The sequence below is a fragment of the Ictalurus punctatus genome, chromosome 18 (genome assembly GCF_001660625.3).
Source record: "Ictalurus punctatus breed USDA103 chromosome 18, Coco_2.0, whole genome shotgun sequence".
Classification (NCBI taxonomy): Eukaryota; Metazoa; Chordata; class Actinopteri; order Siluriformes; family Ictaluridae; genus Ictalurus; species Ictalurus punctatus.
This window is the reverse complement of record NC_030433.2, coordinates 6,550,522-6,578,447: the sequence shown is the minus strand read 5'-3', so window position 1 is coordinate 6,578,447 and position 27,926 is coordinate 6,550,522. Positions and strand designations below refer to the sequence as shown.

The 27,926-nt window shown below is 43.8% G+C and overlaps 1 protein-coding gene across 2 annotated transcripts in view; it reads right to left on the bottom strand.

Annotated features, from left to right (window-relative positions):
* The window catches only part of jmy (junction mediating and regulatory protein, p53 cofactor), a 36,164-nt gene extending 10,198 nt beyond the window's left edge, over positions 1-25,966 (bottom strand). For both annotated transcript variants that reach the window (XM_017493004.3, XM_017493005.3), the window contains exons 1-3: positions 24,365-25,966; positions 12,571-12,744; positions 154-304 (exon numbers count right to left, since the gene is read on the bottom strand). In XM_017493004.3, the coding sequence (XP_017348493.1) occupies positions 154-304; positions 12,571-12,744; positions 24,365-25,129 (1,090 nt within the window). In that variant the 5' untranslated portion in view covers positions 25,130-25,966. The remainder of the gene's footprint in view (positions 1-153; positions 305-12,570; positions 12,745-24,364) is intronic.
* Positions 25,967-27,926: the final 1,960 nt, after the last annotated feature.

The following is a 27,926-nucleotide window of genomic DNA, read 5'->3' as shown; positions in this document are numbered from 1 at the left end:
TAATTTCTGTGATTGCAAAATCGAGAAATCCTGGAGGGACTGATTATGAGGTTGCACACACACACATCTACATGTTTTAGTCGGGAAATTATTGAGAGAGAGAGAGAGAGAGAGAGAGAGCGAGAGCGAGCGCGCGTCAACGTGTTTTAATACCTTTCTGTGCCCGTGCCGTGGTCTCAAAGTACTTCACAGTGAGGTCCTGGATAGACAGCACTGCAGTGTGGGCCTTCCTCTGCCAGTCCTCATCCTCCCGTCTGAGTGCCTCGATCCGGCGTGGACCCAGATACTCCGTCTCCAGAGAGATCTGAACATAACACACACACACACACACTCACAGATTAAACAGAGAATTCCACGGTATGCATGCACTTACTGCAGATTTTAACAACACAGCCGTCACATCCTCATCTTGTCATCAGGCCCTGTTCTGAGGAAAGCCCATGTGTTCACCCTCACACTGGAGAGAAACCAGTTCTGGAGAACACTGGGAAATATATAACTGGCTGCCAAACCCTTTTCAGAAACTCAATTCAAGAACTTCCTCGATTCCACTGGAACCAGAGCTGTTTTTCCACAAAGTCAAAGTGACTAGAGCATTTCCAATGAAGGAACCAGGAAATATATTTAGTTCCTGGGCTGTACTGTAGCTCTGGGAACCTTTAGTTTTTTTTTTAAGTTGTTGGACCAGAGCAGGAACCTTTCAGCAAACCAGGCACTGACCTGAACGTCACTGATTGGTCAAGCTTTAGTGAATAACCTTCTTAATCTGCCATTTTAAAAGGACTACGCAAGTAAAAACGTGTCCGTAAGCGCTTCTTACATCGTATCGCTTACAGCAAGGAACAGAATCGGAGTATCGGCGAATCGGAGTGGTGTAAATCCAGGCTACGTGCAGCTAGCCATGTGTCTTATAAGCGCAATGAAGTGAAAATAATACAGAAAGTTTTTTTTTTTTTCACATTATGGTCACGAATCATGCAAACATAGACCAGGAACTCATCCAGCACCTATGTACTTCTTTATTTCCTGACACACACACACACACACACACACACACACACACACACACACACAATGTGTGCATATTTCCAGAATGACACAGAAAGCAGGGAAATTCATGACCAAGCCACTGGCCTCGCTCTTATTTGAGAGCTTCAGAGCTCTCCGCTAAGCGCGAACATCACCTGCTTAGTGACTATGTTTCTCCAGGCTATAACTCGCGTAAACAAGAACACTTTAATTATCGCTCCCCCTGAGGCCTTAGACAGCTTTAGCTTACTCAGTAAATAAAGACAGTGAGATGCTCACAGGCTGCGTAGCACCAACGAGGTTCCACGTATCCAGACAGTTACCGGATTCTCTTTTAGCCAAGGGTAGTTCACCTGTGAGGTCACAAACATGTGGGCAAGAACCTGCACCTGGCCCTCTCTCTTTCTCTCTCTCACGGTTATAAATCACAGCTGGATGTACTGACGAGGAACATCAAAAGACTGGAAAAACAAGTTGTCGAGACACAAAGAATCACAAGTATTTAACCCATTTCCTTTCCATACTGGACCATTTCTGTTCCCTAGCAGGTCCTCTGAGGTATAGTTTTTTTGCATTAGCCTGATCACAAAATGCTCAAGCACTCGCAGCAAAGAACGTAATCCAGGGTTCTCTATAATCCGCTCGCAACTCGAAAGATATAAATATCCCTATTGTGAGATTTGTTTGTTTTCAGAACTGGCACTGAATGGCTGTTTAAACATAATCTTGAGCGATGAAGTACAGTAGTTGTTGTGACTCATGTTTTCTTGTTACTACCTCAGTAACTGACACTTTTAGTGACGTCGCAAACGAATGCTATAATGTGTATGAGATATTAGCATCGGCATACGATAATCCACGTTAACCTTGAGCGATGTTAGTACAGTGTCACATTTGATAGACCACACGTCAGTGTTGAGATCATTTGGGCTCATAAACCTAACGCAGAGGTGCCAACACTTCTAACAAGAAATTCCTAACTAGTGGATAGCCAATAAATAAATAAATAAATAAATAAATAAATAAATAAATAATTTACCACATAAAAGGTCCTAGCATGTATTCCCCCCCAAGATTTACACCAAGAAACAAGAAAACAGCTAGGCAAGTTAGTCTAGTGTGAGCGCTATAATAATAATAATAATAATAATAATAATAATAATAATAATAATAATAAGCAGACGAAGATTATTTAATAAGATTTTTTTCCAGCCAAAGACACCACAGTCCCGCCTACTTCCTTCCTATTGGCTCACACGAGAGCCTTGAGAAGTCACGTCACCTAGATAAAGTCGGCTTGAAGCAAGAGGAACCGGAATCAAATATGCGTCTTTCGCATCTCGCGTCCTTTCCCCTTCGGTGAATTTGCTTTTCTGATGGTCGAATTTTTTTCGTTTTTTCTTTAGCTACGCCTAAACCGTAAATGAACTTTTGCCACCTTGTGGTTAGCATAATCCAATTAGCAAAAGCAAATATCATAGACTAGCTATTTTATCAATTTGCGTATTTTTTTCTTACACACTCATCACAATGAACGTACGAACATTTTTTTTTTAGGAGTGCGATCCCGTTTCCATTTTAACGGACGTCCCGATCTGAAATATATTTACAGCTTAAAACCGAACCGTATTTGATTCACAGTGTTTATTCTCTTACAAACCCCAGATCGGGGAAAAAACCCAACCCCTAATACGTGTACTGTTACAGCCTGAAGAATGTCACGTGTGTGTATATGTACAGTATAGTGATTTGTTAATAGTTTTGCGAAAGCATTTTTTTAAAAAAAAAAAAAAAAAGAAAGAAAAAGAAATTTGATACAAATAGCAATAAAAAAAGATCGATATAATAAAATAATTGATCATAAAGTGTAACCAAAGATTTTGATATTGAAAAGCCGTAGAGGTTTAAAGCAAAACATTTATCCTATGCGCTTTTTATGGCTCAGGCAGTCTTTCAAGGTTTCAAAGTGTTGCTATAGCAACTACCAAAGCTAATAGAGTGGTCGTTAATGACGATGACATCCGTTTATGCTGTGTCACCACTGGAAAATAAGAAAACCCTCGTTCGAATGATACGAAGCTCATAAACAAAACGATCAGCTCGTTTGTTTTTCATCATTTTTATTTATTTATTTTTTCTTTATTTCTCTGCACTTCATTTTACTACACTGTACAATACACTTACTTATTTTCCTGTAAGCATGCGTACGAAGAAACTTATCGCAAACGTGATCAGATCTATCAGACGCCGAGCTTTCAGAACACCATGCTTTAGAGCCGCATGAAGTTAAAGAGTGACTCTCTCCCAGACTCGAACACAAACACAGCTCTTCCTCGTTTATCTGTCTTCTTGGAAATCTTCACTGGAATGACTTACGACTGTGTGTGTGGATGTGTGTGAGAACTTCCTAGAACGTACACACCCATGCAGGGTTTCTGTATCCACATGGTTAAAAATACTCGAATGCAAAACAGATGCTGCTGTGGTCTACAGTAGATCACATAGATACACACATACGTGTTTGTCTAACCTAGTGAGGCCTTTCCATCCATACAATTATTAACCCTTGTGGGGACCACAAACGTCAGATATTCCTCTCCTTGTGGAGATGTCTGGTCCCCGGCAAGATATAAAAACATACCCACACACACACTCGGTTTAAACTGCTACATAACTGAACATCATAAGATCTGCTGCTATGAGATTTCTTCACGTTCAAAGGTCGAGAGAGACGTATAGAGAAAGCAAAGGGTGAGAAAGTGAGCCTTTACCTAATTCCCGTGTGCTAGACGTGAGCTCACGGCTCAGGAATCTTTTATTTGAGATGACTGGCACCGTGCGCTCCGTTCTCTCTTCTGTTTTTCCAACATTCCTCACATTCTTATAATCAAACATGCTACTAAAATACAAAAGTGTGGAAAAAGGGGGGGCGGGGGTTTGGAGGGGATGATGTAACACGAGGTTTCAAAGGTGGGCTGGACGGTTATTATAATCATAACCATCTGCAGAGTCACGGTTTATCCTCTTCGAGAGCCAACGCCTAGCTGCGGTCTTGGACTTGCGATGCTAGCCAACACACGCTAAATTATACATGTGTAACAGCCACACACGGGCATGTGGTAGAGAACGGCAGAATGAAAAGAATGAAAGGAAGTGATGGGTGTGTACACATAGGGCTGTAGGAATGGCTAAATCAAGAACAAGCGCACTTGTTTTCAAACATGAACCAGCGGCGATTATAAGGATCGTTATCAAAAACATGCTTTGTTGATGAGGGAAGAGAAAAGCCAGACAGGTTCGAGTTCACCGGGAAACTACAGTAACTCAAATGACCGCTCTCTACAACCGCATTAAGCAGAAAAGCAACTCAGAACGCACAATACGTCGAACACCGAGGCGTATGGGCTACAACAGGAGAAGACCTAAAGATCTGGTTCCACTCCTGCCAGCCGAGAACAGGAATCCATGAATACAGTGGGTGAAATTGAAAAGTCCTCTTTCTGAAGAAAACTTTAAGGAACTCATGGAATTTTTGACCTCCGAGTAAGTAAAACCAAAGAACGTTCCCCTCAACTCTGAGGTCTCGTCAAACCCAAAGTTCAGCATGGTCCCTCTAGGATTTCGCGGTTGTGTTTTTTTTTTTTTTTTTGTGATTGCAGAAATTGACGTAAAATCAAGGAACATCCACAATATTCATTGGTGCTTGCGGTTTGTTCAAAATTACTGCGGATTCGATCCGAGACGCGTCATGTGACGTCATCACGGATTGCGTTCGGCCGAAGCCCTCTTCTATTCACGTGAACGTGAGTACGGCTAAAAGGTCTTGTTTACCAACAAACATCACTGCGAAAGACCGTGCAAAAACATTTCAGGCGACTGCGATTTCGCTGATTCGAGTAGAAAGAAAAGAAAAAAAGCGCAAATTTTGAAAAAGGAAAAAAAAAAAAAACTAAATTTTTGGCTGCGGCAATCACAAAAGAACTCCAACATGGCTGCAGATCATGAGTTTGAATACCAACGACTACGAGTAGAGAGCAAAACTGCCCGAGCTCTCTGGGTGAGAGGAGCAGACTCTCCCTCCCCTGTCTATCAGATCAACACTAGCCAATCCAGGGCATCCGTTCAATTGAACGCATCGTTTATCTTCTTAAGTCCTGTTGTGATTTTTCTCAGGAAGTTCTTTCTTTCCAGGTACTGTTTTCATACTGGTTTTAATTCTGATATAAATGTGACAGCACAAGGTCACCTGATCGAATGCCCCACCCCGGATTGTGAGACACGTGTGAGTGTGTGTCTGATCGTTTCAACTTCAGCGCAAGGCTGTACGTGATCTCTGCCCTGCTACGTCTTACCCGACACCATATCTTATTCATGTACGTGCTCGGGTCCTGTCAGAAACATGATAGTGACGGTGCGCAGCCTCGGCGTCACTTGATAGCCCCACTTCCTGATGCCTCGTTCGCTGGGGGCATGTGGTCCCCCTGTGCGTCCACCACATAGTGATTTCATCGCTCATTCATGCCGTCAGACGCTCTTACATTCATTCATTCATTCATTCATGCATGCATGCATGCATGCGCTCAGTAGAGGGTGGATCAGGTGCCATATGTCCAGCCTGTAGTGTCGTTACCTGTACAATAGAACCAGGGACACACGATTCCACTCAGGTACTCAAGCACGTTCGTTACGAGTGACAGAACTACTCTTTTAATACTCCCAGAGTCTGTAACAGATGTCCTGCCTCTCACCCGGTTCCCACTTCCTGCTTCTATTCCACGTGGTCCACGTCAATCTGAATGGGTTAAGAGCTTTGTCGCACCGCCTTCCCCTTCCTCGCTAAACAAAATACACTGTAGGAAGGGTTTTATTTTCTGGGGGAATAATGAACGGGTTTATTTTAAAGAATGACATAATGAATCTACCTATAGCTCAAAAGAAAAAAAAAAAAAACATGCATGGAGTACATCTTGGCTACAGAATGGGCTTTGTTTAACCACAAATAGCAGGTGGTCACAGTGCGAGCTGTTTACAATTGAGAATGTGTTGTGATAAGGAAACACCGCTTGCATGTCTGTGCGTGTTGGTGCGTGTGTTTGTGCCACACACGAGCTCCTGAAAGCGTGGATCTGCGAGACTGTCATATTGGCACGTGTCTTTAAACTCCATCCTGCCTGCTACTTTTAGTATGCAAAGCGCATGCAAATCTGCTGGATTCTCTCTCTCACACACACACACACACACACACACACACACACGCTGCAGTGTTTGCATTACACAGACCTGAATAAGGAGTATTAGGACGCACCAACCGTCTAAATTAGGGAAAAAGGCCATATTTGCATACAGCTTGTCTCAGTTTGTGTCAAGAGATGATGTGAGTTTAAGTAGGTCAGGGTTATTATAGTACACTAATTCTATACCGAAATAAACCGACGTGCACGGGATCCAAAACCACAGCGTTAAGCCATGCGATTAAATCTAGCACAAATAAAATAAAGGAATATTTTGCAGTTCATAAGCATCACTTATATCCAGGAAATTCCTAGGAAATAAATCGCTCCAGAGTACAAGACACACCCCCTAATTCTGTCTGCATGGTGGAGGGAACTAAATAAACAAACAAACCCATTTTTTATGAAGAAATACATGTCGACTGTTTAAGAACATTCAGGGAAGGAGTGTCCAGTGGTAAAGCTGTAGCTAAGGATTACGCCAAGTCTTCAGGATAGAGGGATTTGAGCTACGTGGTTTTTCTCTGGAACGGCTATTTATAGCTTACGGACTTTCCATAACATTTAACGCAAGTATAAGAAAAAAGTCTACTTCGCCATTTTGGAACAAACCTCTCGTGTAGCAGGGTTTAACAGTGCTCTACTCTCATTGGCTGGCAAGATTTGGATCTACAGCTTGAGCGTCCAGCTAAGGAGGAGGAGGATGATGACGATGATGAAGACATTGATGACGTTGAAGATGACGCTTTGTTCCGCTCCTGAGAGCTCATGTCGAAAAAAATAGTCGTATGAGACGACCCAAACCTCCGATATTAATCCTGAACTAATCCACTGAGTAAGTACGTGAGTCATTTCCACTACAAAGTACAAACACTAGAACTATACAGAGAACCGCATCCAGAACGCTCTCCAAAATTCACACCACTGAACTCTCTACTTCCAGGTCAGGGAGCTGTCCGTCCAAATCTCACTAGCCAATGAGAGTAGAGCACTGTTAAGCCCCGCCCACACGAGAGGTTTGTGCCAGAACGGAGAACGTAAACTCTGAAAGCGTAAACGTAAACTCGGGCAGCGCGTTCAGAAACCACGATTAGCGAGAAGGAAGCTTCGAAAACTGATCATAAAGAACGCTGTGTATTTGAAGACCAGGTTCCATTTCTGCCTTTCAGAGTTTCTCTTCTTACTCGTTGTATATTTTTGTTCGCTTCTTAAAAAGTTACGTTCAGTACTTCTGGCACAAATTTAATTCCGTAGCAGCAGCGCGCGTTTGTTTTTTTGTTTGTATTTTTTAAAAAGAATCTGTTTTCCAGTCACCTTGAGATCGTTTCCTTTAGGATTACATGCAAAACCATGCAAACCCTGCTTTCACACTAACGAGTGACAAAATGACAAACAACTATGCGCTTTTGGTGTACTTGATGCAAATTATGGACGATGCTGTAAAGTGAGAAAAACAAACGATTGGCTCGAACGATTTCTCGTACCTCGTACTATGCAGCATGTGGTACAACATTGTTTTAGTTCACAGACTCACAACTTTAGTTCCTACCCGCATTTGGTTCCGATATACGGCTTGAGTAAAAAAAAAATAAAGGAAGACGTATAACCACATAACCGTGGCTTGATCTTATCCTGTCATATACAACCAATATATTACAGACATTAAGAATAAAAATGAAGGACTGAAGGCAGTATATGAGATCGTTGATGTCTCTGGAGAGCGTTTGTGGTTAGTAGTCAGCTCATTTTCTAATAGCTAATATGAGGCATGGTTCAGTGAGCGATTTTCACACTTTTTCCCCCGCTTTATTAAAATATTAGAAGTGACATGAGTGACTTGGCGTACAATAGTGCAAGTGGAAGGTAAGGACACTTAATGATGCACTTAAGATGGGAATAATAATCCGGCATTGTGGTATAATTGTGGTATGGATATAAAACACGGCAGTGCAGCAGAGAACAATCAAAATACCAGTCCACTGTTTGATAATAATATCGATTCAAAGCTGATACTGTTAATGCATCCTTAATAATCACCAATATCACATAATCACTAAAAGAGAAGCTCGACAGATCAATCATCTGACTCCCCACCCCCACACACTCCACCCACTTTAGAGAGCAGGCCGGAGCGTAAATGAGAGCACAGCCATGCTTCGTCGTCTCAGGCAGTACGGATCTTTATGCCAAGGTTTAAAGCTCGGCAGCTGGCAGGATTCCTGACACAGAACAGCTCCCTGGGCCTCGCTGCTAAGCAATAAGCTAACAAATCCACTACAGAAGAAAAGAAATAAAAACACAAGGCCAGAGTTATGCTGCAGTGTGTTGTTGGCAGGCTGGTTAATCCATAGCAGATTCTGGAATAATCAGACTGGACTGCAGGGAGACGAGGCGAGCGCAGAGCCGCAACACATCGCGGGACTCGAACGCGGTGTGAAGTGGCCTTCAGAAGAAGAGGTTCAGTCAGGGACAGAGCGACAGAGAGGGGATTACAGAGAGAGACAGAAATTGAAAGAGAACAAGAGAGAAAGAGGGAGACAGACAGACAGAGAAAGAAAGAGCAGCACAGAGAGAAAAAGAAAGACAGAGAGAGCACGCAGGGACAGGGACAAACTAGATCAGACGGAGCAAAATAGATACAAAGAGAGAGAGAGAGAGATAGAGACCTACAGACAAAACAGAGAGAGCAACACAGACAGGCACAGCAAGAGACCTACAGACAAACACAGAAAGAGAGAGAGCCTGACAGGTAGAGCAAAAGCCAGGTAGAGAGACCTACAGACAAACAGAGAGACCAACAGACAAACACAGAGAGAGAAACAGACAGGCAGGCAGAGAGAGAGACAGACAGAGAAACATACAGACAAACAAGAGAGAGGCAGAAAGCGCACAAGCAAGAGAGAGAGACAGACCAAGAGAAAAACAGAGAGAGAGAGAAAGAAAGACAGTGATAGAGAGACCTACAGACAGAGAGCGACAGACAGGCGGAGAGCGAGATAGGGATAGAGAGACCTACATACAAACAGAGAGAGCGACAGACAGGCGGAGAGACCTACAGACAAACAGAGAGCGACAGACAGGCAGATAGCGAGACAGAGATAGAGAGAGAGACCTACAGACAAACAGAGAGAGTGACAGACAGGCAGATAGCGAGACAGAGACAGAGATAGAGATAGAGACCTACAGAGAAACAGAGAGAGTGACAGACAGGCGGAGAGCGAGACAGAGATAGAGAGAGAGACCTACAGACAAACAGAGAGAGTGACAGACAGGCGGAGAGCGAGACAGAGATAGAGAGAGAGACCTACAGACAAACAGAGAGAGTGACAGACAGGCGGAGAGCGAGACAGAGACAGAGATAGAGACCTACAGACAAACAGAGAGAGTGACAGACAGGCGGAGAGCGAGACAGAGACAGAGATAGAGACCTACAGACAAACAGAGAGAGTGACAGACAGGCGGAGAGCGAGACAGAGACAGAGATAGAGAGAGAGACCTACAGACAAACAGAGAGAGTGACAGACAGGCGGAGAGCGAGACAGAGACAGAGATAGAGACCTACAGACAAACAGAGAGAGTGACAGACAGGCGGAGAGCGAGACAGAGACAGAGATAGAGACCTACAGACAAACAGAGAGAGTGACAGACAGGCGGAGAGCGAGACAGAGACAGAGATAGAGAGAGAGACCTACAGACAAACAGAGAGAGTGACAGACAGGCGGAGAGCGAGACAGAGACAGAGATAGAGACCTACAGACAAACAGAGAGAGTGACAGACAGGCGGAGAGCGAGACAGAGACAGAGATAGAGACCTACAGACAAACAGAGAGAGTGACAGACAGGCGGAGAGCGAGACAGAGACAGAGATAGAGAGAGAGACCTACAGACAAACAGAGAGAGTGACAGACAGGCGGAGAGCGAGACAGAGACAGAGATAGAGACCTACAGACAAACAGAGAGAGTGACAGACAGGCGGAGAGCGAGACAGAGACAGAGATAGAGATAGAGACCTACAGACAAACAGAGAGCGACAGAGCGGGCGCAAGTAAGAAGGACAGACTTTTCCTTTTGATGAAAATCTGAACCAGTATAAACTTTCGGAACAGCTGTACATCTTATTTCTTCTGAGTAAAGAAGAAGAAGAAGAAAAAAAAAAGCACAGCCATATTTATTTTATAAAAATTGCACAAAAGTGGTTAGAGTAAAATAATGTGGGGAAGAAAGAGTGAGAGTCTTCCAATAACGCAACCGGATCCATATAATCAGTTAATGCTCTTGGCTTCCAGTCAATAAGGATTCGCACTGAGCTCGCTGTCGAGCACATCAACATTACAGAACAGTGTGTGTGTGTGTGTGTGTGTGTGTGTGTGTGTGTGTGTGTGTGTGTGCTGAACTCCAGTGCTATAACTGGCTCTGTTTAGGGCGAAGCCACCGACAGGCCGTACACGGAGCCAGCAGGAGAACGGCGCTGATTCACAGACTCACTATCTACACACACTTTACTGTTATAATCACAACCGAACCCTTTAATTCTGTTTGTTTCATTCGTACAGCGATGCGCACTGTCCCGAAGCGGCTTCACAGAATTCCAGATCCCCGATGAACGAGCCGGAGATAGCGACAGCGGTTAGGGAAAACTTCCTGTAGAAGAGTAAAGACACTCATTATGGTGTATGCAGTGTGTAAGAGCGCACACACACACTTTCACTTTTTGAGTAACTCCTGTCTGTCTGGAAGTATAATAATTCCTGCTAACAGCTCTAGTAATGGCTCATTCACAGGGACTGCTACGGAGGACAATCCACATAACCTATGCTTAATAACTGGAAAAAGTGTTGTTTAACAAAGACAAGTAGAACTCGACACTGGCAAGTCTAGCACTGCTTGTAACTAATTTGTACGCAACAGAAAGTCAGGTAGAGAGAGACAGTGAGACAGACAGACCAGCAGGCAGAGAGAAACAGACAGACAGGTAGAGAGAGACAGACAGACAGATAGGCAGGCAGAGAGAGACACATATAGAGAGACCTAAAGACAAACAGTGAGAGCAACAGACAGACAAACAGAGAGAGAGAGACAGATAGAGAGACCTACAGACAAAGAGAGAGAGCAACAGATAGACAGTCAGAGAGAGAGAGAGAGACAGATAGACAGGCAGAGGGAGAGAGACAGATAGACAGGCAGAGAGAGACCTACAGAAAAAAAGAGAGAGAGCGACGGAGAGGCAGGCAGAGAGAGAGACAGATTCAGACCTTCAGACAAACAGGCAGAGAGAGAGAGAGACAGGTAGAGAGACCTGAAAGTGTGAGTCACGTCTCTTTATAATGAATGTGAAGGAAGCTATTGAAGGAAAAACTATTTCTTCAATGAAACTATTTGACCTTGCTGTGACCTTGAACCTATTTGGATCAATTCCAAAATGTAATCAGGTCATGTGCTGGTTACAATGATAATTCCATATAAATCCTACAAACATTCCACTATCAGGAGTCCTATATCACACTGCTACACATGCATCTCCCTCTCTCTCCCTCTCCCTCTCTCTCTCTCTGGAGGTGTGTCTCACATCCTGTTTCTGTTAAGTCTCACTCTCTGCCCTGTCTGTGTCTTCTATCCTCTCTCTCTCTCTCTCTCTCTCTGGTGGTGTGTCTCACATCCTGTTTCTGTTAAGTCTCACTCTCTGCCCTGTCTGTGTCTTCTATCCTCTCTCTCTCCCTCTCTCTCTCTCTCTCTCTCTCTCTCTGGTGGTGTGTCTCACATCCCATCTCTGTTAAGTCTCTCTCTCTGTCCCAATCCCCAGTCACACACTGCCCTTAATAAAATGATCCCAGTAGCTTATGAAGGTCACTATGGCAACCCGGCGCAAACAGGAGGTCATGACCACTCAGATTAAACACCGTATCCTGAAATGAAATTAAAGAAAGAAATCTGGAAAGAGATAAACGTGTACGAGCACCGGGCGCTAGGAGTGGCGAATATGAGGACGCGATATCTCATGTCACGATAACAAAAGTGCTGTGCATAAGTATTCCCCCCTTGATGTTTCCCACCTTTTGTAGTGTTACAAACAGGAACTGAAATGGTCTTAAATTTTACTACTGAAAAAAAAAGTTAATGGACAAAAAACGGTCCCTTCACACAAGGAGATGTGCGAATAGTAGTGTGATTGATTCTGTGTGTGTGTACATGAGTGCATTTGATTGTTGTATGCACAGGGCATCTATTATGAGCATGTATTAAACCCGCTTGTGTTTGTAAACAGATTTGTCGGAGTACATCTTTAAATATTTATGGAGCGTGTGTTTTTGACCTTTATTTGCTGTCGGCGCAGCATGGCGAGCTCTCGCATGTCTCTGAAGGGCTGCAGCAGGTAGTGGTAGAGTTCAGTGGTGGCCTCCACCAGATCGCCGTACGCCTCGTCCTGCTCCGAGTACAACTGCAGCAGCTCCACCATGCTTTCCATGCCTCGCTGCTTCTCCAACAGCTAGAGACAGAGAGAGAGAGAGAGAGAGAGAGAGAGAGAGAGAGAGAGAGAGAGAAAGTGTTCTTAAGACATTCTCGCAGTTATATATAAAGGGTGTCCCATATACAGTATATCTCACTTAAAGATAAGAAGTGCTACCTTGTTTACTTCTGATGCTGTGGGCGGCCATTTTGTTTTGACTTGACGCAAGTTGTGACCGCATTTAAAACTGAATGCGCTGAACCAGCTAGCCAGCTGGCCATACGTTATAACATTACATTAGCCACCACTTTTCTTTAGCTTGCTAAAAGGCACACACCTACACAACACACACAAACACTAAAATGCTTTATTTCTATTCAGACCTGCCTGAAATGACATGCGTTCATAATAACGAGGGATTTCTCCACATTCTCTCTCCACACTGATATTCATCTCTTCAACTCTGTGCTCAATGAACGGTCGTTCTCTTTCTCCGTCTTTCAATATACCTCTCGTTCCCTCCCTTCCCGAATCCATCTTTCGTTCTTCCCTCGCTCTGATCCTGTTACCTTATTATCCCGTCTCTTCTCTCCCACGCTCTTTTCATCTCTCGTCCCATTTCCCTTTCTCTCCACCTCTCCATCCGCCTCCCTCTTTTTTACACACTCATTCTTTGCAGAAATCCTAAGGAACATGGAGGACCAGGGACAACTGAAGTTCACCGGAGTACACGTAAAGAATAAGATACTTGGTGTGTGTGTGTGTGTGATGTTATAGGAATAGTAATCAAAGATGGAGTGGTGTGATGTGGCCTGTCATCAAGCAGAGTCACTGTTACCACCCTGAACAGCACATCTGGAACTGTTTTATTCATCTCATGCTTATATATATATATATATATATGACAATTTTTAACGAGTACTTTTTACCCGTTTACAGTTGTTTAATGTTGAACGTCTGCACTTCACTCGTATGCAATGCACAAGAGAACAACCACAGACAGAGCTCATAAAATAATAATAATAATAATAATTAAAAAATTAAAAACCCTCCAAAAAACCAGGACAGATGTGGTGGTATTTTTACAGACGTCATGTGCCTAGAGGATCTGGTGTGGATCATAACGGTTAAAAAAGAAAGCACATCTGTGCTGTAAAACACATGACTAAAAATGTACCAGAAGCACTTTTGGTGTGAATTGGCCATTCTTTCTTTAGTCTTTCTTAAGCTTGTGCTTGCTTGCTTGCTTGCTTGCTTGCTTTCTCTCTCTCTCTCTCTCTCTCTCACACATACACACACACTATGCAGTTAGCTCTCAGAGCTCTCAGAGAGGAAACACTGGCTGATTCAGCTCCAACACTGCTCCCTCTGTTTACCTTAGCCGCTGGTCGCCGTGGAGAGGGGGAGCTCGCAGCCCGGCTGTGTCAAAGGTCATTTCAGATAAAGCCAAACACGCCACACTTTTACCTCCTCGGTACTTACAGTGGGTATGCAACTCCCTTTTTTGCCCCAGTGTGCCTGTCGCTCTAGGTGAAGGACGCATGTCCTCTGTGAACTCTCAATAAGGAGGCGTGGCCTCTCTGGCTGTCAGTCATAATGACAAGGTGTGGCCTATATACCTGTCACACTCAGTAACGTGCGTGTTCGGAACTAGTTTTCCGACGGGGCTCGAATGCCATGTCAAAAGGTATTATTTTAGACTCATTTTAAAATATACATATTTTATATATATATATATATATATATATATATATATATATATATATATATATATATATATATATACACACACATATACATACACACACACACACACACACACACATATATACACATATATACAGACATACATACATACATTATATATATATATATATATATATATATATATTTATATATATATATTTACATATATATATATATTCAAAAAAATGAAGATTCCCACACTGTACTGCACAGCATCATCTCACACCACATCAAATCACTAAATCTAAAATCATACTGCACTGAACCGTCGGCTGCTTTACATGCATCTCGATGAATGGACACCAGGACATGAATCCCCACCTCTGAGGTCCACCTGTACCTGACCTGCCTGAACATGCAGCATCGCATCCACCTGCGCAAACATTAAATATCATCTAGTCATAAAACACAGCATGCGGGTGTGTGTGTGTAAACGCACAGCAGGCAAAATGCCAAAAATGGGCAGAAAAAACAGCTTATTATACTGTACAACACCTACTCCACACACACACACTCTCTCTCTCTAACACACACGTCTGTGGAAAAGAAGGATGAATGATTCCGTACAAGCGCCGTAATGCTAATCTGAGGTCGGTTTAGTGCATCCATAAAATATCCTCCATCAGGCTGATAAAAGCAGGTCATGATCTTATCACTGTTATTAACATATTTATAACCTATAGTGATCTCTTTCAACTTTCTTGGCTTTGTGGTTAGCACGTTTACCTCACACTGCCGGGGTTGGTGGGGGTTCGAATCCCGCCTCCGCCGGAGTGGGGTCTGCATGATCTCCCCATGCTTCGGGGTTTTCCTCAGGGTACTCCAGTTTCCTCCCCCAGTCCAAAAAAATGCTCTGAAGGCTGACTGGCATCTCTAAATCGTCCGTAGCGTGTGAACGTGTGTGCTATCGTGCCCTGCGATGGGTTGGCACCCCGTCCAGGGTGTCCCACACCTTGTGCTCGGTGGGATAGGCTCCCCGCGACCCCGTGTAGGAAAAGTGGTACGGAAAAAGTACGGGAGAAATTGATTTAATAGATCATTTGTAACGTCCGAATTCTTTATATAAAGGAGTGTTGTGATGTTTCGGGAGCAGTCCAGTGTCTCCGTCGCGGCTGTCCTGTACATGGTGCTCTAAATATATAAAACAATTCAAATACACTACCGGTCAAAACTTTAGACACACTCAATTTATTTTTTTTCTACGTTTTAGAATAATAATAATAATAATAATAATAATAATAATAATAATAATAAAATTATCAAAACTCTGGAATAACACAAATGGAACTATGGGAATTATGTCGTGATAAAAAAAATCCAAGGTAAATCAAAATAATTTAGTATTTTAACATCTTCAAAGTAGACGCCCTTTTTGCTGAGAATTTCCAGAAATGTATTCTTGGCGTTTTCTCACCCGATTTCTTGAGGAATTTCCCTGAGATGCTTTTTAAACAGTATTAAAGGAGTTCCCACCGACGCCAAACACTTATCGGCTGCTTTTCGGAATATTCCTCTCCGAGTCGTCCGTTTAAAAACATGTTTAAAATGTTAGTTTTCTAATGAAAGAGATGAATACGTTGGCATGATTATTTTTTTGTCTACAACACAATCTCACACGTTTAATCACACACCTTTTTTTAACATCGTGAGAAACGTTTCAGTCGAGTGTCCTCAAACTTATGACCGGTAGTGTGTATAAGCAGTGAGCGAACACTACTTCTCACTACTAACAAGCAAAATAAGAACACGCTTACCTAACAAACATCAGAATTCTTCCGAACGTGCAGGTAAAACATGGATTCTGAACGTGATCTGAATCAGGTACGCTTTCGAGTCGCGTGACTGAATACGTTCCTGAGTAAAAAGGACTGAATATTCAGCCATGGATATTTTATCGAAGTATTTGAAGCTAACCCTGGTTCAGACACAGTGTTTGTCTTCTGCACTGATCTCAAAGCAGTTTAAAGCACAAAGTGTTTAAGCGATAATGCAGCGTGCTCAAACGTGACGAACGTGTACTCCTTTCCCTCTCCGCTCTGAGGATTCCTTCCACCTGTTTATATCCAAACTGTTTTTATTTGCATATAAGGAAACCTGAATGGACACCAGAAACTCCAAAAAACACCTTAATATATAACTGACTTGAGTTGCGGACATTCGGCGACATTAAATGTAACACAAGGGTTTGCTCCTTACTTACGCTTCTCACGTGTCTTATTGTTCAGATTTTTTTTTAGCCCTATACGGACTGGATTAGTTTATCAGCGCGATGTCTGTTTTGTCCATTTTTTCCCCCCCACACGTCACTCAGTGATAAAAACTCTCGCGTCCGGACAGCATTAAAATTCCCACGGGAGGCGCGAGTTTCTAAGCGGGCTCTAATCTATGTTGCGAACGGGGATGTTTTTGCGCCGCGCGGTCACGTGATCACGGACTGTTTGCGACGACGTTGCGTCTGAGCGTCGGAGTATTTCAGTGTTTCAGTTCGGGGTGAACCAAAGCTCCGGCAACAATATGAAAATACAATACAACAATCAATCATCGCTAAGTATACAGTATGAGAAGCATCCGGTGGGTTTTGTTTTTGTTTTGTTTCGCAACTCAGGAAGCGTTTAATTTCTGGAGGAGGGTCAAAGATACGCGTAGCTAGGAGACTAAAATACGGTAAGCAGCAGCAGTCGGACAAATCATTTTTTTTCCCTCCCAAAGTTAGGCGACATCACTGCATAAAACGCATGCTAACTGTCTGTTTTGCGTCTACGTAATGGCGATCTATTCTTGGGAAATAATTAAAAAAGGCTCAATGCACTGTATTGTTCCACCATTTCATCATTTCCTGTATCCATTCCTTTGCTTGTTTTCTTCCAGCCAGGGATTTGGACAAGCCGTTCCACTAAGAGGAATGACGGGCAAAGATGTGCTTGTACTCATACCGTGTCCAGTAGCGTTGTTTCCACATGTTGATGGCTGATGATGAGGTCACTTTTTACAGGTTTTGAAAAAAACAGAGCTTACAATCTTTTCGAATGTGTGTTTTGTCGAAGCCGAGTTTGGGAACGGTTCGGGAGCTCAGGTGATTAACGCAGAGAAGGGTCGGGATACGCCGTGGAGGAAGGACAAGTTGTGTTTAATGTAAGCGTTAAGCCTACGCTAGGCCCGGGATGATAGTATCGGGGATCGCCGATAGATTCCGAATGTCACGATGGACATCGAGACGGGCGAATTTAAATGTCCTTTCTGTCCTTGCGAGTGTGTGTGAGGTTGTGGCTCCTGTTTTTATGACACATGGATATTGTTTTAGGTCGCACAAGCTGTGCCCACCCTCGCGTTAAATTCACACGTCAGGGATATGCTGTGAAACACACTTTCCAAACGTTTTCACCAGGCGTATGAGTTGGTCCCGCTCGTGCGAGTGTTGTGTTTTTTGAGACGTCATCATGGAGAGCAGCTTCTCGCCACGTTTTCTGTGTTTCCTTCGTGCTGCGTCGAATTAAACAGCGTCAGGCTTTTTGCACTTGTCTTTTTGTAAATGAAATAAGACTTGAACACAATGAAATGTTTGACATTAAATCAGAGTCTGCTCTGTGAGCAGCACGAGTGCTTATGTGGGAGCTAATCTGAGCTGATCCTACAACAGCAGCTGCCATGAGAGAGAGAGAGAGAGAGAGAGAGAGAGAGAGAGAGAATTTTTCTAACAATCTGAGACAGTCAAATTATACAGGCTGAACTAGACACAGACCTCTGCTCTCCGATTCTCTCACACTCTCTCTTTCATTCTCTCATTCTCTCTCTCCTTCATTCTCACTCTCTCTTTCATTCTCACTCTCTCTCCCTCATTCTCTTTCTCTGTCCTTCATTCTCTCTCATATTCTCTCTCACTCTCTCTATCTCCTTCATTCTCTCACTCATTCTCACTCTCATTCTCTCTCCCCCCCTTCATTCTCTCTCTCTCCCTCATTCTCTCTCTCTCTCCCTCACTGTCTTACCTCCTTCATTCTCTCACTCATTCTCTCATTCTCTCTCTCCTTCATTCTCACTCTCTCTCCCTCATTCTCTTTCTTTGTCCTTCATTCTCTCTCATATTCTCTCTCACTCTATCTCCTTCATTCTCTCCCTCATTCTCACTCTCATTCTCTCTCCCCCCTTCATTCTCTCTCTCTCTCTCCCTCATTCTCTCTCTCTCTCCCTCACTCTGTCTTACCTCCTTCATTCTCTCACTCACTCTCATTCTCTTTCTCTCTCTCCTTCATTCTCTCTCATATTCTCTCAGGCTCTCTATCTCCTTCATTCTCTCACTCATTCTCACTCTCATTCTCTCTCCCCCCTTCATTCTCTCTCTCCCTCATTCTCTCTCTCTCCCTCACTCTCTTACCTCCTTCATTCTCTCACTCACTCTCATTCCTTCGTTCTCTCTCTCCCTCATTCTCTTTCTCACTCTCTCTCACTCTCATTCTCTCTCATTCTCTCTCCTTCATTCTCTTTCTCACTCTCTCTCTCTCTCCCTCACTCTGTCTTACCTCCTTCATTGTCTTTCTCACTCTCATTCTCTTTCTCTCTCTCCTTCATTCTCTCTCATATTCTCTCACTCTCTCCATCTCCTTCATTCTCTCACTCATTCTCTCTCATTCCCTCTCTCCTTCATTCTCTCACTCACTCTCACTCCTTCGTTCTCTCTCTCCCTCATTCTCTTTCTCACTCTCTCTCACTCTCATTCTCTCTCTCCTTCATTCTCTCACTCACTCTCATTCTCTCTCTCCTTCATTCTCTCACTCACTCTCACTCCTTCGTTCTCTCTCTCCCTCATTCTCTTTCTCACTCTCTCTCACTCTCATTCTCTCTCTCCTTCATTCTCTCACTCACTCTCACTCCTTTGTTCTCTCTCTCCCTCATTCTCTTTCTCACTCTCTCATTCTCTCTTTCTCTCTCTCCTTCATTCTCTTTCTCACTCTCATTCTCTCCCTCACTCTCTCTTATCTCCTTAATTCTCTCACTCACTCTCTCTCATTCTCACTCTGTCATTCTCTCTCACTCTCTCCATCTCCTTCATTCTCTCACTCATTCTCTCACTCATTCTCTCTCTCCTTCATTCTCTCACTCACTCACTCCTTCGTTCTCTCTCTCCCTCATTCTCTTTCTCACTCTCTCTCACTCTCATTCTCTCTCTCCTTCACTCTCTCTCATTCTCTCTCTCCATTCTCTTTCTCACTCTCTCTCTCCTTCATTCTCTCTCTCCTTCATTCTCTCTCACTCTCTCTCATTCTCTCTCTCCTTCATTCTCTCTCTCCTTCATTCTTTTTCTCACTCTCTCTCGCTCTCATTCTCTCCCTCACTCTCTCTTATCTCCTTAATTCTCTCACTCACTCTCTCATTCTCACTCATCCTCTGTCTCTCTCTCATTCTCCCTCACTCTCTCCCTCATTCTCTCTCTCATTCTCTCTCACACACATTGTTTCTCTGTAGTTCTCTCAGTTATGGACGAATCAGAAATCCGCCACTAGCCCACTGTGCGAGTAAACTCCAGCGTGCTGCACACGCAGTCTTATATCTTTGATGAGGACAAAAACATCATGTAATAACATACACTGAGCTAGTTAGCTGATTATGTGCATTAATACAGACGAATACATTATAGGATCAGATAGTGTTCATGCTTTTTATTCATTTCTATTTATTAAAAGTATGACATACAACATACTTTCATCCATTTATAGTCACATTTACACAGTCCCTCCAGGATTTCACGATTTTACGATCGCAAAATTAAACAAACTCCGTGATATTCGGATGAACTGGGACAATTTTCAGAATTACCGCAGATTTTCCGCAGGTCAGGGCCGAGACATGTCACGTGACGGCGTCACGACGCGCGTTCAACCGAAGCTACAAGGTCTCGTTTACCAACGAGCATCGCCACGAAAAGACAAATGTTTTTTTGCGATTGCGTTTTTGTGCAAAAAGTAGTTTTCCACAAATAATGCACAAAAAAGCTCAACGTTTGAAAAAAGCCGCAGCAAAATCGAGCGTTTTTAGCCTGAGCGATAAAATAAATCCTGTATGGACTGCATAATGCTGTGGAATGTCAATTTCCTTTCACCAGGCCTCTCTTTTGAAGTTAATAAGACAAAAAAACAACAACGCCAGCTTGTCTTGATACCGGGAAAACCACACAGTCCTCTGCCCTGAAGATTTTCCAGTGTCGGAAAAGTTTAGAACAAGCGCAAAGCAGATGAAGAGGAAATTCTGCTGAAGATATTTAAGTTTTTACAATTATCGATCAGGGCAAGAGAGAGACAGAAAGAGAGGGTGAGAGAGAGAGAAATTATGTACATATGTTATTTCTAATGTCTAAATGTCTCATATATTTGATAAATCCATCACAAGCTCTGCATGCCATCATAAAGGCATCGGCGTAAACTGTTTAAAAATCGACGCCAACAATTCCAACGCTCTAAATATTGACTTGGCTCCCGAGAGCGGCGCCGGCCGTGGCGTATTTCACGCTATCAGCCAATCCCAGCTGCGCTTGATAACAAACCACTTTACTGCCAAGCTGACAGTGGTCCTGCAGACGATCCCGGAGGAGTCTGGGAAATCTCGGCTCTTGACGGACAAGCCTGCTTGGATCTGACGCCAACAGCTGACGACAGAAAGTGGCGGAAAGTTCTTGAGCTGTTCCTCTGAAGAACGGCGCGAAGGCAAGCGGTCGGTGAGGCCCAAACTGGACTTAAACCTGGTCTTCAAACGTTAAACGAAATCCAGTCAAATGAACAGCAGCCATTTTGGATGTTTTTTCGTCCACTCCCGCTATTATTCTCCTGTTTTAGGCGGTGGTTGGAAAAAAGATTTAAATAAAATATTTAAAAAAAAAAAAAACTCTGCTTTTCCAGGGTGCCCTCACCAGCCAACACACACTCAGAACTACGGTGTCACTTCCTGTTTGGAAACCTTCCCCACCCTGCTGTAATGTCTTCCTGTCTTTGTTACTTTAAACACCCTCGAAGCTTTGATTCTCTTCACATGTCCATGACGCCAAGTCACATTCTCAGCCCCTTTTTTCTTCTTTACACACACACACACAATACACAACTCACACACACTCTTTCTCTCTCGTCAGTATCGCTCACTCCCGTTTGGAGAGCCTTGATATGACCATGATTCTCCCTCCGTTACACCGAACGCTGGACGTCAGGACAACCTGCTGCACGACTGTTCAGAGCGGGACGTGGGTTTCTGTTTAATATCCACGGCCTTGGATCTATACCTGCTTCACTCCAGACGTTACACGAGATCAATAAAGCACTTTGAGTTTATTAATAATTTGTAAACAAAACAAAACACACCTTCGTATGGACAGCGGACCAAATATAGAGGCGTAAATGTGTAATCGGTCAGAGCGATACTGACGAGGTCAGCGTCGGATTAATTATTGACACGGCGAATCGCTTCATCTGGGCTTTTAAGAAGCGCCGCTACTCGGAACCGACACCACGTCCACACCAAATACTTATTAACGAACAACGAAAAGTACTTTTTATTAATCTATAGTTATGTTACAGTCATCGCTCACGTTATAGCGGCAATAAACAGCCGTTCCCTCGCGGTTAAGGTCTGACACTTACAACGCGCAGACACTGGAGACTCCTTCCAAAAACGCTAAATAAAACCCCCCCCACACACAGAAAACGTCGCGGTATCAGCAATTACATGTGGTTTTTAATCTGTTAGCACATTATGAGAGTACTGTAAACCCGTGATTTGCCTTGTAGCCGGATCTACTGCCAGATCCACCTTCTGACCAATCAGAATCAGCAATACGACAGCACAGACAACGTCGATTCTTAACAACGGCTGGAAATTACTTTACGCTTATATAACCGTTATAAACGTACGTTTATTTTTTATCGCTTTTGAAAATTAAAATAGCTGCTTCGGAATCACAAGAACGCCGTGTACAACAAAAGGATGCGGTTATGTGATCATCGTTTTTGGTCTTATTCCCGACCAGGAAGCCAGAATTTATGCCTCTTAATTATGTTCTGGCTCGTTTTTAACGGTTTTGCTACTCAATCATGCTCATACAGAGCTAATCTCTTGCTGATTATTTTATTTTTTCCCCTCCCCAAACGGTCGACTTCACTTCACGCAGGCCTCGGCTCAGCGCAAACTGCTGACTGCAGCAGAACAGATCAGGTTTCAGTGAGACAAAGGTCAACAGATGGCAGCTCAGGGGCTCTGAGGAAAAAAACAACACAAAAACCCATTCAGAGCTGTGTGCGTCTCTAGCGTTGACTTGAACGCTCCTGTACGTTCGCTTTTTCACCTGAACGGTCCGCGTGCTATGAATTAAGGCTTTGTTCGGCGTCGCTCTGTTTTCGGAGCTGTGTTTGTACTCCACAGATGAAATCGCGACACCGAAGGTCTGCAGGTCCATTGATTAAATATTAAAAGCAGCGGGTCCACCTTTGGAACGCGACCATTGACAATGTCCAGATGAGATCTGCTCTGACACGTCACGTTAAACGTGTATCAGGTGTCTGGCGCCGACCGTTAAAGTTTAACAACACAAACATAAACAAAGCCAGAATTTCCAGGAACTGTGGAGTTTTTATGGGCAGATCGAGGAAATTTTTTATTATTTTTTTTAAATTGTCCTGTAACACACCTGAATCGTCAATTAATGATCGGGTGTAAAGATAAAAAAAACCCAGCTCTGACCCACTTCCTCCAGCTGATTATTAACAGATGAGTTGAATCGTGTATGCTTATCAAGAGCAGCGGTGTATCTATCTTTTAATAAGCTTAAAGCCATACGTGCCATAAGTTGTGCTAGGGCTGGCCGATATATCGATATAATATCGATAGCGTGATAAATGATTTACGTGATACTGTTTGGAGAAATCGTTGGTGTGGCGATTTACTGTTTACGTTTTTTAATTGTTACAGATTAAATGATACTGAACTGATACTGTTGATTAGACGTAATTTAAAAAAATAAACTTACTTGTCTTAGCAGGAAGTAAAGAAAAGTATCGTCAAACTCAGTTTAACAAGGTTTTTTAAACAGTTAATTTTACTACAGTCTTGCGGACAGTTTGTTTGATTTGTTAAATTATATACAGTGATACGCATCGAAGAAATGTCCTCGACTACCATGATATGATAGTTCTGCTGATTTTCTTCATATTCGTGTGTGTAATCCGTGCTAATTTACATTTACCGACGACCACAAAACTCCATTAAGGGGAAGCTCACAGGGAGCTGAAAACAACTACAGAGGGAAAGAGCGCCTCCTAAGAGCGACATGCACTGAAGCTTCCACTAACGCAGCTCAGCCACCGCAGCGTGTTGGTTAAACAGACACAATAACCCTTCCTCCTTTTATAGGACGCCACGATCAAATGTCCGGTCTTATTTGTCTTAATTCGTGGATCGCTTTTTTCCAGGATGTTACTACGAAAAATGACAAAATGTTCACTGAACGTGTGTAAAAAAAAGCAAAAACAACAACAAACAAAAAGAAGCGATTTAGACTCGACCGCGTAATCCTCGATCATATACGAATGGTTTTTTGGATTGTCGCGTTAACCAGGTACCTTGCGTAAATGCTCCTGCGAATAATTTTACGAATAATTTCATTCGTACGTGGTTTAAAGCTACGTTTGTTTTTGCTCGGGTTTGCGTGGGTTTTGAATAAACAAGCTGACAGACTTCTGCATGCAAATTTTACTGTGATGTTATGACGTCACGAAGCGCTGTGAAGTTCACAGCTTTGCTCAGCATTGACACTCAAGCTAACTCTTCCAGAACGTACCATAATGCATTTTCTTCTAGTGTCCCTCTACTCCCTTCCAACTTTATGTTTTGGCACCCCCCTCTCTCTCGGCGGTAAAGGAACTTTTGTCGCGGGTCTCACCTCGTGAAGGCGCTTCTTTTGCCGCTGCAGAGCATCCTCGTAGCCCTTTTGCCGCAGCTCGCTCAGGCTCTCGTAGTACTCCTCAGAATCGTCCCCGTCCGCGAACAGCACCTGGGAGAGGATCTTCCAGCCGCACGTGTCCAGCGCGTGGCCCAGGTACACCTGCAGCTGGTAACAGAGCGCCTCCGTGTCGCGCCGCGTGACCTCCGCGACGCCGAACAGCACTGACCACATGGCCGACTGATGCTCGTGCTCGGGGAACGGCGGCAGGCACGGCTCGAGGTCCGAGTTGACCGCGCAGAGCTGCGCGTGAGCCGCACGCAGGTCCTGGAAGGAGAACAGGCCGGCCCAGCTCGAGTCGACGATTACGGGGACGCCGGCGTCCGCGTCGTCCTGAGAACGCGCGTCGGTGTCGGCGACGGACGCGGGCTCGAGAACCTCGATGTCAGCGAGCGCGGCAGTTTTGCTCGGGCTTCGCGCGTGCTTGTTGGATTTATCTGTGGATTTCTCTCTCGAGCTCTTCGACGCCACGGGACGTTTGTCCTGAAGCAGCGTGCCGCCTCCCTCCGCCACCTCGGCCACCGAGTCCCGAGCCCCCGCGCTGCGCTTCTGCACTGTCCGGTCGTGGCAGGTGACCGCGAACTTGCCCTCGATGTCGTTCCAAGCCACGATGAAGACGAATTTGTGCTTCTCTTTTTCCTCGAAGACATTCGGCCTAACTGAAACCCAACCGGACTCCAAAGACTCCTCCATTGTGAATGACATCGGACGGTTAGCTAACCGCGGCTAATAACAACAACAATACAAACCCCGGGTTTTTTTTGTTTTTTTTTTAATAAAGAAAAACAAATAAATAACGAATTGATTTCGGATGTCAGCTCGATGACGACGTCGTGGTGAAGCGCATCCGTTATTACGTCAGGTCAATTTAAAGAAAACCGTCAAACTCTAAACTACACAACAGTCGTGGATTAAAATAAACATCTCGCGCACACTTCTGATTCCGGCCCGTACGAAGCTGAAGCCCGTCTCTCTTCATCCTCATTCTTTCTTCTCTTCTCCTCCTTTCCTCTCCACCTGTTCTCTCAAGTACCTGTTTGTTTTTTGTAAGACTCTCGCCTTTGTTTGTTTGTTTAGTTTTGGAGGTTTTTTTCCCTCCCCTTCTTGCCTTTTGTGTTGTCCCGCAGGCGGAGAGGACAATGCGGGAGTCGACTGGGCTCGCGCGCTGCTCACTCGGTCACGTGGGAGGATCTGTTTACAAGCGCACGGCGCGTGAGGGTCCTGCCGTGACGTCAGGCGCTCGAGCGGAAAGCAGAGGGCGGGATCAAGGCGGTCGGCTCGAGCGCTCCTTCCTGTCCGCTCAGAGAGAGAGAAAAAAAAGTCCGTTAGGAGGTTTGCCGTGACGTCACACACCAGGCTTTGTTTTTAACAGATCCGTTAGCTAGCTAAAGCAAACAAAAGCTAACTGTGAGCGCTGCTATAACCCTAAACCGTGTCACTAATATAATAATAATAACAATGTCGCTAATACGTATGTGTGTGTGTTTTCCCCCATCAGCAGCATCCTTTCCTCTGCGCAACAGTCTGTTTTCATCTGACGACTCCAGCCTGTCTCTCTGGTGACGTAGCGGAAGTGTAAGACATAAACATCCGGCACGTGGGGCACGCACTGTACGTGCTGACGCAGTGAAGGTTGCGGGGCTCGCCAAAGCATGATAAACATCATATCTAACTCATATTAAACTTTAAACTATAAACTATAATCTTATATGAGGACCTGTGGGGGAAAAAAATATTTAATTACCTTTTATGGTATAATCGTTTTTATGACAATAAAAAAAGTTCTTTAAAATGGGGTTTCTCAATTTTTTGTAGCCTGAAAATATTTCCTGAAAATAATAATAATAATAATAATAATAATAATAATAATAATAATAATAATAAATGCAAGTACGTTTTAAGGTATAATTTAAAAAATGCAGGTTCTCTAAATTTATTCATGAACTTTTCACTCACAAAGAAATAATAATTATGACAAAAAATGTAATTTACTCTATATCTGTATTACTGATGATAATAAAATAAAATTCATGACCCTTTAAACAGGGCTTCTCAGACATTCTGTAGCCAGGGACAGGGAATTATTTACATAATGTTTTGTCTATTTATAACTATGGTCCTAAAACTACAACAACAACAACAACAATAATAATGGAACTAATAATTTTTTTTTTTTGGCTATATAATGATTGCTGATAACAATGTAAAAAAAAAAAAAAGTTTGTTTGAAATCTTAAACAAAAAAACAAAACTAAAAAACATTTTTAAAAAAAGCACATTTACATAAGTATTCACAGCCTTTGCCATGATACTCAAAATTGAGCTCAGGTGCATCCTGTTTCCACTGGTCATCCTTGAGATGTTTCTACAACTTGATTGGTGTCCACCTGTGTTAAATTCAGTTGATTGGACATGATTTGGAAAGGCACACACCTGTCTATATAAGGTCCCACAGTTAACAATGCATGTCAGAGCACAAACCAAGCCGTGAAGTCCAAGGAATTGTCTGTAGACATCCGAGACAGGATTGTATCGAGGCACAGATCTGGGGAAGGGTACAGAAATATTTCTGCAGCATTGAAGGTCCCAATGAGCACAGTGGCCTCCATCATCCGTAAATGGAAGAAGTTAGGAACCAGCAGGACTCTTCCTAGAGCTGGCCGCCCGGCCAAACTGAATGATCGGGGGAGAAGGGCCTTAGTCAGGGAGGTGACCAAAAACCCGATGGTCACTCTGACAGAGCTCCAGCATGTCTCTGTGGAGAGAGGAGAACCTTCCAGAAGAAAAACCATCTCTGCAGCACTCCACCAATCAGGCCTGGATGGTAGAGTGGCCAGACGGAAGCCACTCCTCAGTAAAAGGCACATGACAGCTCGCCTGGAGTTTGCCAAAAGGCACCCGAAGGACTCTCAGACCAAGATGAAACAAAGATTGAACTCTTTGGCCTGAATGGCAAGCGTCATGTCTGGAGGAAACCAGGCACCACTCATCACCTGGCCAATACCATCCCTACAGTGAAGCATGGTGGTGGCAGCATCATGCTGGGGGGATGTTTTTCAGCAGCAGGAACTGGGAGACTAGTCAGGATTGATGGAAAGATGACTGCAGCAATGTACAGAGACAAGCTTGATGAAAACCTGCTCCGGAGCTCTCTGGACCTCAGACTGGGGTGAAGGTTCATCTTCCAACAGGACAAAGACCCTAAGCACACAGCCAAGATAACAAAGGAGTGGCTACAGGACAACTCTGTGAATGTCCTTGAGTGGCCCAGCCAGAGCCCAGACTTGAACCCAATTGAACATCTCTGGAGAGATCTGTAAATGGCTGTGCACCGACGCTCCCCATCCAACCTGATGGATCTTGAGAGGTCCTGCAAAGAAGAATGGGAGAAACTGCCCAAAAATAGGTGTGCCAAGCTTGTAGCATCATACTCAAAAAGACTTGAGGCTGTAATTGGTGCCAAAGGTGCTTCAACAAAGTATTGAGCAAAGGCTGTGAATAC